General features: G+C 37.7%; 1 protein-coding gene across 13 annotated transcripts in view; it reads left to right on the forward strand.

Annotated features, from left to right (window-relative positions):
- PBRM1 (polybromo 1) overlaps window positions 1-13766 on the forward strand; it is an 82792-nt gene that overhangs the window by 20198 nt on the left and 48828 nt on the right. For all 13 annotated transcript variants that reach the window (XM_034777403.1, XM_034777401.1, XM_034777400.1 and 10 more), the window contains one exon: window positions 7396-7612. In XM_034777403.1, coding sequence (XP_034633294.1) covers window positions 7396-7612 — 217 coding nt within the window. The remainder of the gene's footprint in view (window positions 1-7395; window positions 7613-13766) is intronic.

The raw sequence follows: 13766 nt of genomic DNA on the forward strand, positions 1-13766 counted from the left end.
CTTGACAAAGCCCTGGCTGGGATGATTTAGCTGGGAATTGGTCCTGCTTTGAGCAGGGGGTTGGACTAGATGACCTCTTGAGGTCCCTTCCAACTCTGATATTCTATATTCTAACTTCTGTCACCAATATAAACACTTGAAATCACAGCTATTCCTTAAAAGGATAGCAAAAGATACTAGGTCTTCTATTAACATAGCCGGGTTGAATTCTTAAGGTTACCTGGAACTTTAGCAGCAGGGCTCTTTGTGTTTGAAGTGATATGATGACAGCTCGCCCATCTCTATATTAGATATTTATACATTTTTTTAAAAATCTACTAATAGTATATAATAAACAATTGCAAAATCTTGCAAATAAGTGAATGTTAACATAAAACATGTAAACGAATGTCTTTAATATAGTCATCCTGTTTACTTTTCTCATAATCAGGCTTTTTTAGCACCTTAACATTAGCATAAAAAAGTTGTACTAAATCCGTGTACATTGGTCATGACCTTTAAAATATATCTTCCCCAAAGAAGGCTATTTTTTTCTTTTTATTACCCTTTTTCCTAATTTTTCTAGTAAACTTCTCAGTACTCTGTTCCAAAACAGTTTCCTCAGTTTTCTTTTGTCTGAGTTTTGTTTTTGTTTGCTATTTAGTTTGGAGGTCCTCTTATTTCATTGTTGTATGGAACACCCAGCGTACATATTTACATATAATACATTATTATTCTTTTATTGAGAAACCAAAGGTTTTTTTTTTCAAGTCTTTAGACTAGAGAAGGTATCTGGTCAAATGATTGTCAATATCAAAATAATATGAAACTGGGACATACCAGATTAGCTTGTTTTTTCTGACATAATGCAATGGGGTAGATTGATTTCTATCAGTGGTTTATATCAGCAAGCAGGGAACCTTGATATAAATCTATTTTACTGTTCATTTGCATTTGTACTTTTTAATTATTTTGCTGGAGAAGCTGATTCTCAATACTTAGCACTGTATCTATAGATCTTTCTTTAAGCAGTTATATATTCAGCTTCTTAAGTTTTACAGTTTTTTATATTAGACAGTGGTAAATGACCCATTCCTTATTTTCTGATGATTAATTTTTTCACTTCTGATTTGTGTCCAGCTGAATTACAATTTCCTTACAAATTCAATTAAAACTGCACAAAAACAATATTTTAAAATGGAGTTTTATTAGTTAAATAAAACTACCTTAAATATGCTGGTTACATAATTTTTTCTTATCAAAACAGGTTTTGCGTTTAAAACTAACTGATTAAACAAAAGATTATCTGTAGTTAGTGAATTGAAATGATTGGTTTTTGGCCCCCAGGTCCTTCAAGATTTTAGAACTAATAGATCGCATCTTCTCTCACACCTAATTTTTAATTGTACACTGGAAGAGGAAAACCAAGCTTTCCTGCTTTAACTCCCATTATGTTTCTCAACTTTGAATGAGCTAGTCATTGAACTTCTGAACCAGGTGAATAAACTGAAATGAAAAAAATATTCTCTGCACTTTCAGAAGAGGCTGTTGTTGTCAAAAGCTTGTTTAGCACTTAAACATTGGTTGTAGGTGCTTGGCCAGTGATTTCACCAGTTCACTGGTTTAACTTTCTTTAAAACTTCATCAGCAAACATGTACTGCTTGAATATCATTTATTTTATATAATTCAAATCAGTTTTAATAAATTACAGTAAGCTTATACCTTAACATAGGTTGTCATCATTTCAACTTTAATTTTAAGTAGGTTTATTTTTAAAAGAAAAATGTATTTACTTTTTTAAAAAATCAATTTTTAATTTTTTTAAAATTCACTGAATTTTATCCACCCTGCAACACAAACATTTTCTAAAATGTTACCAAGAACCTGAAACAGGCCTTTCTCAGAGGCTTTTTATAGCCTTCCAATAAGTAGTTTAGTGTCCTAAGGGAAAGTAGGTCTAATTAGTGCTTGGGGTTGTTTTGGTTTTTTATTGTTGTGTCCACACAGTAAGGGTGATCATCTGTCTATAGTAACTCATAGCTTATAGTTGTTTTAGATGGAGAGGCTGGGCTGTTCTTTCTGTCACACTCTGCAGAAGATGCTTAGTGAGAATTTGTCACACAGTCTTTCTTCATCCCCTTCCAAATGTTCTTGCTGAGCATTCACCAGCCAACACAACCTATTTAATTTGCTGACTGGGAAGGGGAAAGAGAAAGGACCACTGTCATTTAAAAAAATGTTTAACAGAACGAACCGTTTTCTATCTGTGCTACAGATAGATAGATTTAAAATTCTTTGGATTTATATTGCTAATTCTTTCATTCACTTTTACCATTTATGTCATTAGTTTACTGAAGCTTTTATCTCTGCTTGGAGAATAAAAATGAACCAGCCTGTTTCACTCTTCACTTTATGCATGGGTGCTATGCACATCAAAATGCAACAGTATCTTGGGTTTAAAACATTGCAGGGTAATTTTTTTGTTTGTTTCAAAAAATGTTTTTATCTTAATTAAAATAAACAAATTAATGGAAACATTACTACTCGTCTTAAGTTTTACAAAAAATTAATTTTACAGAAGTAAATGGTGCGCTTGATTCACTTGACAATGTCCTCTGAATTATTTGCGGTTATTACCCTGGTTATTATTAAAGGGTGGATACTGGAGAGGAGTGTTTTAGTTTTAAAACTTTTAGCTTCACAGGTTAGTGGCATATATATTCATTGTTAGGTCTGTTGCCTTTGTTTCTCAAAGGTGGGATAGCGTAGACTGTTTTAGTTGTCTGTTCCACATTAGTAGTGAGCCTCTCTTTGAAGCCACTGCATATCTTACAGAGGTGTGCCCTCCTACTCTCTTGTGTCTGAGTAGTCTGGGAGTTGTCATGCAGCTGAACACTCCTGCGGACCATCAGTTTCAGATTGGAAAGAAAAGATAACACTAGTGTGTCATGTGAACTGGCTGGCTACTGACTTGTCATTTGTTTAAAGCTGAAACATGGTCAGGCTATGCTGAATCATAATGACAATGTCTGCTGGAAACTTGGTATGACCATTAGAGGATTGTCTTTTGTGTCACTGATCCAATGGGACTCCTCTACCAAGCTTTCATTCAAACTACAGGGTGGGGATCAGGGGGACTGCTTTGATAATGATAACTTTTAACTGTACAAAAGTATATAAGGATCTAGTTTTTGAGTCTGTCTGGTATAATTAAATTACAGTTATTTAGATGTTTTGTAGGTTTAGTGATTCTGTACACACATGTGCACATACATCTTTTCCTTATGGTTCATGATACAATGTCTCTCACTAGCTTCCTGCATGAAATATATATTTCTTGTAGGGCTGTCGATTAATTGCAGTTAACTCACGCGATTAACTCAAAAAAATTAATCACAATTTAAAAAATTAATCATGGTTAATTGCAGTTTTAATCTCGCTGTTAAACAATAGAATACCAATTGAAATTTATTAACTATTTTGGATGTTTTTCTACATTTTCATATATATTGTATTCTGTGTTATAATCAAAATCAGTGTATATTATGTTTGATTAAAAATATTTGTACTATAAAAATGATAAAAGAAATAGTATTTCAATTCACCTCATACAAGTACTGTAGTGCAGTCTTTGTCATGAAAGTGCAATTTACAAATGTAGATTTTTGTTGTTGTTGTTACATAACTGCACTCAAAAACAAAACAACGTAAAACTTCAGAGCCTACAAGTCCACTTAGTCCTACTTCTTGTTCAGCCAATCGCTAAGACAAACAAGTTTGTTTACATTTTCAGGAGATAATGCTGCCCTCTTCTTATTTACAGTGTCACTATAAAGTGAGAACAGGCATTTGCGTGGCACTTTCGTAGCTGGCATTGCCAGGTATTTATGTGCCAGATATGCTAAACATTTGTATTCCCCTTCATGCTTTAGCCACCATTCCAGAGGACATACTTCCATGCTGATGACGCTTGTTAAAAAAAAAAAAATGCATAAATTTAATTTGTGACTGAACTCTTTGGGAGAGAATTGTATGTCCCCTGCTCTGTTTTACCAGCATTCTGCCACATATTTCATGTTATAGCAGTCTCGGATGATGACCCAGCACATGTTGTTCATTTTAAGAACACTTTCACTGCAGATTTCACAAAACAGAAAGAAGGTACCAATGTGAGATTTCTAAAGATAGCTACTGCACTCGACCCAAGGTTTAAGAATCTGAAGTGCCTTCCAAAATCTGAAAGGGATGAGGTGTAGAGCATGCTTTCGGAAGTCTTAAAGAGCCACACTCCAATGCGGAAACTACAGAACCCGAATCACCAAAAAAGAAAATCTGCCTTCTGCTGGTGGAATTTGACTCAGATAATGAAAATGAACGTGCGTCGGTCCACACTGCTTTGGATTATTATCGAGCAGAACCCATCATCAGTGTGGACACATGTCCTCTGGAAAGGTGGTTGAAACATGAAGGGACATACGAATCTTTATTGCATCTGGCACATAAATATCCTGCGGCGCCAGCTACAACAGTGCCATGCCAACCCCTATTCTCACTTTCAGGTGACATGGTAAACAAGAAGGGGGCAGCATTATCTCCTGCAAATGTAAACAAACTTGTTTGTCTGAGCGATTGGCTGAACAAGAAGTAGGACTGAATGGACCTGCAGGCTCTAAAATTTTACACTGTCTTATTTTTGAATGACCTTTTTTTTACATAATTCTATATTTGTAAGTTCAAGAGATTGCACTACAGTACTTGTATTAAGTGAATTGAAAAATACTATTTCTTTGTTTTTTTAAAGTGAAAATACTTGTAATCAAAAAAATTAAAGTGAGCATTGTACACTTTATTCTGTGTTGTAAATTAAATCAATATATTTGAAAATGTAGAAAACATCAAAAATATTTAAATGGTATTCTATTATTGTTTAACAGTGCGATTAATCATGATTAGGTTTTTTTTATTGCACAATTAATCATGATTAGGGTTGTCAAGCAATTATAAAAATTAATTTCTTGTTAGTATCACTTTCGTGAGTCTTAGTCCTGAAGTTTATAGATTTGGGGTGAGGGGGGAAATACCGTTAAAAAACATATTATGGATCATAAGTTTAGGTACCAATCAAAGGAAAGTGGCCTAAGTGAGTCCTAAGTAGGACAACCCTCAGACTTTATGTAGTCTTTGTTGCTTCCTCTGTGGTACCTTTATTAGTATAAGCTCTTCAGTCCAGATGTGATAATTTAAGAAGAAACTTGAGAACATTTCTCCACACATAAATGTATAGATTTATTTTGAACTTAATCACTTAAACTAACTCCCTTGGGCGCATATGAAAATCCCAGCCTCAGTTTACTAATTTCCACTCTTGTAGTGAATTCTATTCCCATCTGTTCCAACCACTGTTTGTTTAACCTTAGACAAGTCGCTTAGAACAAAACTTTCAGTTGTAGATCCTTGGCACATCCGAAATCAGGCACAAGATGTCTCACATTGAGTGCCCTTCAATCAATGCACACGACATTCACAGATTCATAAATTTTTAAGGCTACAAGGCACCGTTATGATTTCTAGTCAGACCTCCTGCCAGGGCCGGCTCCAGGGTTTTTGCCACCCCAAGCAGCCAAAAAAAAAAGTCGCGATCTGCTCTACCACCGCCACTTCAGTCTTCGGCGGCAATTCGGTGGGGAGTCCTTCTCTCCGAGAGAACCGGACGTGCCCCCCCCCATCCCCCATTGGCCGCCTCAAGCACCTGCTTACTGGGCTGGTGCCTGGAGCTGGCCCTGCCTCCCGCATGACACAGGTCACAACTTCACCAAGTGATTCTTACATCAAGCCCATGTTTCTGGTGGAGCTAGAGCATCTCTCTAAAATTAGTGACTATTTTCTGAAAATGTGCTTGTTAGCTTTGAGCTTCAGTTTCCCCTACTTCACAGGATTTTGAGGCTTGCAAATTTCTTTATTATTAAACATTTAAGTGAGTACCTATAGACACACAAAATAAAAACTACTACAGATTTCTCATTCTGTCTCCACTATGCATATTTCCATATCCATGTGAACATTAAATCTTAATATGTAAATCATCAGTTCAATCCAAGCATAAGCTATATTTGATAAAATGGCACTGTTTACATTAGTTCCAGGACTTCTGAAAAAGTAAATAGCTTTTTTTTTTTTTTTTTGGTCCCTTGTTGAGTAATGATCACAAACCAGCTGCTTGGATTTATGCAAGTTTGAGAGAGAAAGAATGATTATTTCACAAACATGAGTGCTCTAACACTAAGTGTTGAAGATATCTATGGGCTCACACATGGAAAACTCTCTATTGGAACTGATTATTATATGTTTAAATTCTTAGGATAATCCAAAGAATTGTTCCTGTAGTCCATTAGTATTTTGTAATGGGACACCTCAGTTTAAAATATATATATTCCCATGGGGAAGGTAATCAAGTCCCTTTATGCTCATGAATGTCCGGAGATGTGTAAGAGGAGTGCCCTGTTGTCCACTCCATGTTATTAGATATTCATAGGTTTTGCAAATTATCTCACTTTCTAGTATTTCTAAAGATTTTAACGTATGCTTGCAGCACAAGGGGTTTGTAACCGCCTTTAATTGGGTTTATAAATATTTCCTATGTCATTTGATGAATTATTCCTCCTTTCCCTAAAGGATTCCTTCAGCATCTTTCTTATATGCAACAGATATTATGCCTCACCAACAGTGGATTGCTCCTGTCCATGATATTTTGTAACACTCATGTGTGTGTTCTTACTTTCCTTCACTCATGTGTGCAGTCATTTCCATTTAGAAAAGTACAGAATGCAACCCTGTAGCGTAATGGCAATAATACAATTCTATAATTGTAATTTAATGTTGTTGGCTTGGTTATCAAATAAGCAGACAGCTGTTTTCTTCACCAGTTGGTGTTTGAATGGTCTTAGTCTGTATTCTCAGGTACAGCACATTAGAGTAATCCCATCTGATGGTGTTAAAGGCATGAGGTCTGCATCTGGTAAAGCACGCAATCTGCTTGCCAAGTCAAAGTTCCTCTGAGCCAGTGGCTCTTTAGGTTGACATGATTAAGAGACATCAGTTTCATAGCCAGCAGTACACAAGGGAGTGGTACAGCCAGCATCACATCTGACTGCTTTTGACTGTCCTAACCCAATGGATCTAATGTGTACATAGAAAAAAAAGTTTTGGCTACTTTATTACCTGGTCATCCAGAAACATCAGATAGCATATGATGTCCCTCCCAAAGTTATAAATCAGAGTATTAAAAAGTGGGTAAATTCTCTCACATGTGGGTCAGGCATTACCTCATTTATTATTTTTAAAGTCAAATAGTCAAAACAACAGAGCTTTATTTGATTGCCCTTCTGTTTCTCTACTTCCTTCTTTCTTTTTTACAGCTGCTGCCCGTTATGAAGAAGGAGAGTCTGAAGCAGAGAGCATCACTTCCTTTATGGATACTTCTAACCCTCTTTATCAGCTTTATGATACGGTTAGAAACTGCCGAAATAACCAGGGTCAGCTTATATCAGAACCCTTTTTCCATTTGCCTTCCAAGAAAAAATATCCAGATTATTATCAGCAAATCAAAATGCCTGTTTCATTGAAGCAAATCAGGTAAGAAAATATGGAGTATAAACTATATTTGCTGGGCTTGAGCACATTGAAGAGCTTCTTTCATTTCTGGCCTATTATACCATGAACTAATTCTTGTTTTATATTTAGATAGATATATCTTGGTAGGGCTTGTCTATACTTACCGCGCTGGTTCGGCGGCAGGCAATCGAACTTCTGGGTTCGATTTATCGCGTCTTGTCTGGACGCGATAAATCGAACTCAGAAGTGCTCCCCGTCGACTCCGGTAATCCTGCTCGCCGCGAGGAGTACGCGGAGTCGACGGGGGAGCCTGCCTGCCTGGTGTGGACCGCGGTAAGTTCGAACTAAGGTACATCAACTTCAGCTACCTTATTCACGTAGCTGAAGTTGCGTACCTTACTTCGATTTGGGGGTTTAGTGTAGACCAAGCCTTGGTAAGCAGATCCGTAAGGTTACTATATGTTACGTGGATTAGTTCTGCAACTGCTGTCATCGATTAAGTAGTTCAAAGAATTCCGTGTATTTTGCCTTTCAAATTGATCTATATCCACCTTCTGACCTTCCTTTGTAGATGCCTTCTGTTTGTGTTTTTTCATTTGTTTTAATTGACATTAAGGTGTAGGACTCAGAATCCTGAAGGTTGAGATATCTTTTTACCAAACAGGTACAGAATGGCTAGTGATATAACAAGCTTCCACACAACACCCATATTGTTGTTTGTCCTGGACCTTGTTAGACACTTGTATAGGAGCAAGAAGATGGTTTTATCTCTGGTCATTCTGTCTTTGTCCCTCTGCTTAGACAACCACCAAGGTGTAAATTGTTACATTCTTTGGTGTAATAATACATAATGACTTCAAAGGAGTTACTTTGCTTGTAATTTATTGTAACTGAGATCTCAATCTGGCCCATGGTTCTTTTTGCTGTACAATATCTTCATTTTTTCATATTTTATATACACACACACACCCCTATAATACTGTTGCAACAATTACATTGCTTATGGAAGTAATTAATGCACCTTGGTGCTGTGTAAATATTATTTTTTTATTCAAACTGGAGAGAAGAGCCTGAAATTCATGTACGCTGTATATATCAAAAGTGAATTTTCATATTAGCTTTATCTTGTTCACTGACAGGTGAAATGTAGTATTTATCTGTCTCCTGCACCTTGGTTAAATCTTGGATTATATTCAATCAACACTTAAATTACCATGTAATCTTTGCATATTTGTATGCACAAAAATTCTTCCAAAGGCACATGTGCATACTTAAATGCATGTGAGTTTAACTATATAAAGACTTGCAGAGTTAAGCACTGGAATAAATTGCCTAGGGAGGTTGTGGAATCTCTGTCATTAGAGATTTTTAAGACCAGGCTAGACAAACACCTGTCAGTGATAGGACTGAGTATTACGTAGACTGTCATGAGTGCAGAGGACTGGACCAGAAGACCTCTTCAGGTCTGTAACATGAGCAGACTCACCCCTGCGGCGCCTCCTGCTGGTCTCTCAGGGAATTAGCTCGACCCAGCCTCCGGAGCGCCCTCTGCAGGCTGGTGATCTGCCTTGCTCTCTACTTCTGGGCCCCCGTGTCCCTTCCAGGACCCCAGTGCCCCTTGCTCTGGGTGCTGCCCCCTGGCAGTACCCACACTCTAGGTCTCCCCTCCCAGGGGAACCCCCATCCACTAACCCCACCTTGCCTCAGTGTCAGGCTACTGCCAGTCACCATCTAGCCCCACTCCCTGGGGCAGGCTGCAGTATCCGCCTTCTCATCACAGACAAGGTTGGGTTTGGGCCTGCTGCCTTGGCCTATCTCTGGGCTGCCCTCTGCAACCCCCAGTACCTCCTGGCCTAACACTAGGCTGCAGCCTGGGGCTTTCCAGGCTGGAGCTCCCCAGCCTTTCCCCAGCCCTGCTCCACCCAGGTACTCTGCTCTAGTTCCCTGCAGCCAGGCCTTTCTCTCTCTGCACTCAGAGAGAGAGTCCTGAGCTTCTGGCTGCCTTGGCCTTTATAGGGCCAGCTAAGTCTGGTTGGGGCGTGGCCCCAGCTGCTGCCACTTCCCCCAATCAGCTCAGCCTAAAGCTGCTTTCTCCAGCCACAGCCCCCTCTGGACTGGAGCGGGGTTATGACCCCGCTACAAGGTCCCTTCCAGTCCTACAGTCCTATAGGGAAAATAAAGCAGATTGGGTCCTAACAATACTTTTTTACACCTTCAAAGTTCTCTGTATTTGTTAATTAATTTTTTGAGGTACTTATGTAAGTAGTATCTCTTCAATTCCACAGATAGGGGAAAAGGAGACAGAAGGGTTAAATGCCACAGAAGAAAGAAGTCAGTGGCAAGCAAAGTGTGGTACTCCTGGCTCCCAGCTCAGTCAGCTAGACCAGTGACTCTCAACCTTTTCAGACTACTGTACCCCTTTCAGGAGTCTAATTAGAGTTGCCTACCACCAAGTATCATCTCACTTAAAAACTACTTACTTACAAAATCAGACATAAAAATACAAAAGTGTCACAGCACATTACTACTGAAAAATTGTTTACTTTCTCATTTTTACCATATAATTATTAAACAATTGGGATATAAATATTGTACTTACATTTCAGTGTATAGTATATAGAACAGTATAAACAAGTAATTGTCTGTATGAAATTTTAGTTTGTAGTGACTTCGCTAGTGCTTTTTATGTAGCCTGTTGTAAAGCTAGGTAAATGTCTAGATGAGTTGATGTACTCCCTGGAAGACCTCTACATACCCCCAGCGGTACGCGTACCCCTGGTTGAGAAGCTCTGAGCTAGACATATTGCCAGAGGGTCCATGAAGCTTGTGGCCATGCTCACTCATTCTCCCTTCTCCATCCCCAGGTCCCCAAATTTTGGGGAGCATTATAAATGTTAAGGCTAATTTCAAGTTCTCTCTGAAATGAAAAAAAAACCCTGTAGCCTTGAAAGCATAAAGCTGATTACTAGTGGAGAGAATTGGTCATAGTGAGTGTCCATTTAAAAGAAACAGTTGTTTACATTTTACCCAACCCAGTCACTCTCGACGATGGTCTTATAAGCCTGTGAAACAGTCTTCTGAGCTTAGAGTGGATTCATGACCATGTTTGGATGTGGGAAATAGTGTTACTTGTGGTGCTGCTGATGGCATTAGTCCTCTGACAGCAAGTTCCCTCCCAGCTAGCTGCCGGCAACAGAACTGGCTCTTCTGTTGAGCTGTCGTAGCATCTGGAAAAAGAGTCCTGGCACAGTATATTGAGAGAGATGGTATTGTCTAGTGGACTTGAGGACAGACTGAGCAGAGAACAAGGCAGAAAGAAAGGTGGGAGCAAAGCAAACAGAACAGAAGAAGGATGAGAGGAGTAGAAGAGAGTGTAGTTTGGAAGAGAGCAAGTATGACTAACAGAGGATAAAGCGAGTATGAAAGAGAAAGAATAAGTGTAACGGGATGCATCTTATCTGAGAGAGTACAGAAGAAAGAAACAGTAGATAGTATGGAGTTGATTGTGTTAGGCATAGAAGGAAAGAAAGGGGATAAATAGGGGCTGGAAGAAAGGGAATCAGAAAAAACACAAATTTACATTTGCTGTGATAAAATAGCTAACTCATACTCATTTTTATTGAATATATCTGGCAGACATTGGTTTCTGTAAGTTTGGTAAAGGCCGCTGGGGTAGTTATTCTGAGAATTTAAGTTAATATTGCTGGCTACTCTGGATTCTATAGTTAAATAATTGGAGGAACAGACAGGAAATAGTTTAAAAATCACCATAATATGAACACAGTCACCTGGGAAATGGGGCATACTAGGACTTCAGTTTACTTTAAATAATTGTCCTTTGAATAAAATTTTAAAATGCTGGCAACTATGAAACCGAAGAGAAGCGGATGAGTTCATTTTCCACAACAAAAAAAAGCTGAAAGTTTGTGAGAATCTTCTAGCCACTACCACTTTTTAATGTATTAAATTGGGAGATGGGGAAGAGGGAGTTGCACATGCCCTAAGAATAATCATGCTGCCTCCTCCCTTTCCCCACCTCCCAAAAATCATAAAGCAAATCCTGTGCAGGGTTGTGATAAATCGTGGACAGGAGGCAGTTAAGTCGAAAAATCTGTCTGGCTACCACAAAATGTTATGGCCAAGTTGTAGCATGCTCCTAAATTAAGAATACTTGAAAAATAAACTAATCAACAAAACCCTACCACCACCACCGTAAGCAGATATCCCAATTCCTATTTTTGTGTGAATGGATAACATCCAAACATTGTATTGCAATGCATATGTACAGGGAGAGTGTTAAGATTTTCTTGGAAGCTATTTACTAAATTTTTGTGTGATTAGAGTCTCATCCTTCAGATTTACATTAATATAGGACTGTATTTATATAATGGTATAGTAAATGTTACCAGCTGGTCAAACACATTTTGATCTGTAATTTAAAAGTGAAGTAGTTACAGCAAATAGAGGAATAAAACATGACAGTTCACGTGAATGATGAGGAAAAGGGTGGCATTTAATGGGAACTGATGTTTGAATAAAGGAATGAATGCATGATTAGATGATTATGATGGTCCCTTCTGACCTTAAAGTCTAAGAGGTGTATCTAGAGCACAGCACTTCTTTGCAGATTAGATTATAAAATTACAGAAAGAAGTTGCTTGGTGTTTAAATTTCTCAGCCTGTTACGTTTAAACTAAATGATCATTTGCTTTATAAGTTAGAACCTTCTTACAATGGGAATAAGACTGACATTCCTTTTTTAGTTCAGTGTATTTAGAAGTCAAACCTTCTAGCTGTTACATTCATTTGTTTGTTCATTGTGAAAAAAAGTGGACTTATGTGTTTGTGTTACCATTCATTTATTTTAGAAATGCAAAAAGTGGAAAAATACACTTTACTTGAATATTCATGAATACTCTGAAAGAGAAATTACAGTAGTTAGTCCTGCTTGGTTAAAATGATTTGTAAATATTCACAGTTTTTTGAGCTTTATAAAGTTTCCTTTCCTTTTAGTCAAATTACTAGCAAAGCTTTGTACACATATTTTTTGTAACATGCTATTAAGTAAAAGTTTGTATAACTTATTTTTAATACTTTAGCAAATGTTTCCAGTGCATATTCATACTCGTGTGTGTGTGTCATCTTTAATGTGGTATAAAAAAGAGTTTGGCATTTCAAAAACCACTTAGAATAGTTTGTTCTATTCTTTTGCTTCCTTGGTCATGTGTGTTTCCCCAGTGTTGTCTATCTTCTTCAAAAAAAAGAGACAGCATTCTTCTTCCTTGAATTCTTTCACTCAGAGGCGGAGGTCAGACACGCACGGTTCTAAATGTATGTTTTATTGAACAAGATTTTGATGTTTAATCCTTCCTTAGCTTTTTGCATTTTCCAAGGATTCTTCACATGGTATGTCTTCAGAATAAGGAAAAATAGGTAACGTGCAATTTGTTCATTAGAACTCTGTTTCCAGGACATACCTAGACAGATTGACTGTCTGTTTGAATTTGGAGCAGTTATTGTTTTGTCCTTAAATTTCACAAATGAAAGAGTGATCAGCTACTGGAAGAACTTGTGATGGATTGAGTGCTGATTCAGTTCCTTTAACATTCTAATCAGATAGAGGTCCAAAAGAAGGAAGATGTCATGCCAAGGTTAATTTGGGCTCATTAGACTTTAAAGCTGGTCCCAGATTTCAGCAGCAAACTGATCTTTCTCATTTTGTTTAAGAGGGATGGATTTTCAAATGCAGTACATGTTTCCAGTATACCCTTGGGATCTTTTGAGGTTGGATCAGAAGAGACTAAACTTGTTCTTGAGCTCATTCTTTGAAATCTTTCCATTACCAACACCATCAACCATGTACTTTAGATTTTTCTTGGGTTTTCTTTATATAAAGGTTAGCATACATAGGGTTTATTGTATCAGGGGGTAGCCGTGTTAGTCTGTATCTACAAAAACAACAAGGAGTCTGGTGGCACCTTAAAGACTAACAGATTTATTTGGGCATAAGCTTTCGTGAGTAAAAACCTCACTTCTTCGGATGCATAGAGTGAAAGTTACAGATGCAGGCATTATATACTGACACATGGAGAGCAGGGAGTTACTTCACAAGTGGAGAACCAGTGTTGACAGAGCCAATTCAATCAGGGTGGATGTAGTCCACTCCCAATAATAG

The sequence above is a fragment of the Trachemys scripta genome, chromosome 7, assembly GCF_013100865.1.
Source record: "Trachemys scripta elegans isolate TJP31775 chromosome 7, CAS_Tse_1.0, whole genome shotgun sequence".
Lineage (NCBI taxonomy): Eukaryota > Metazoa > Chordata > Testudines > Emydidae > Trachemys > Trachemys scripta.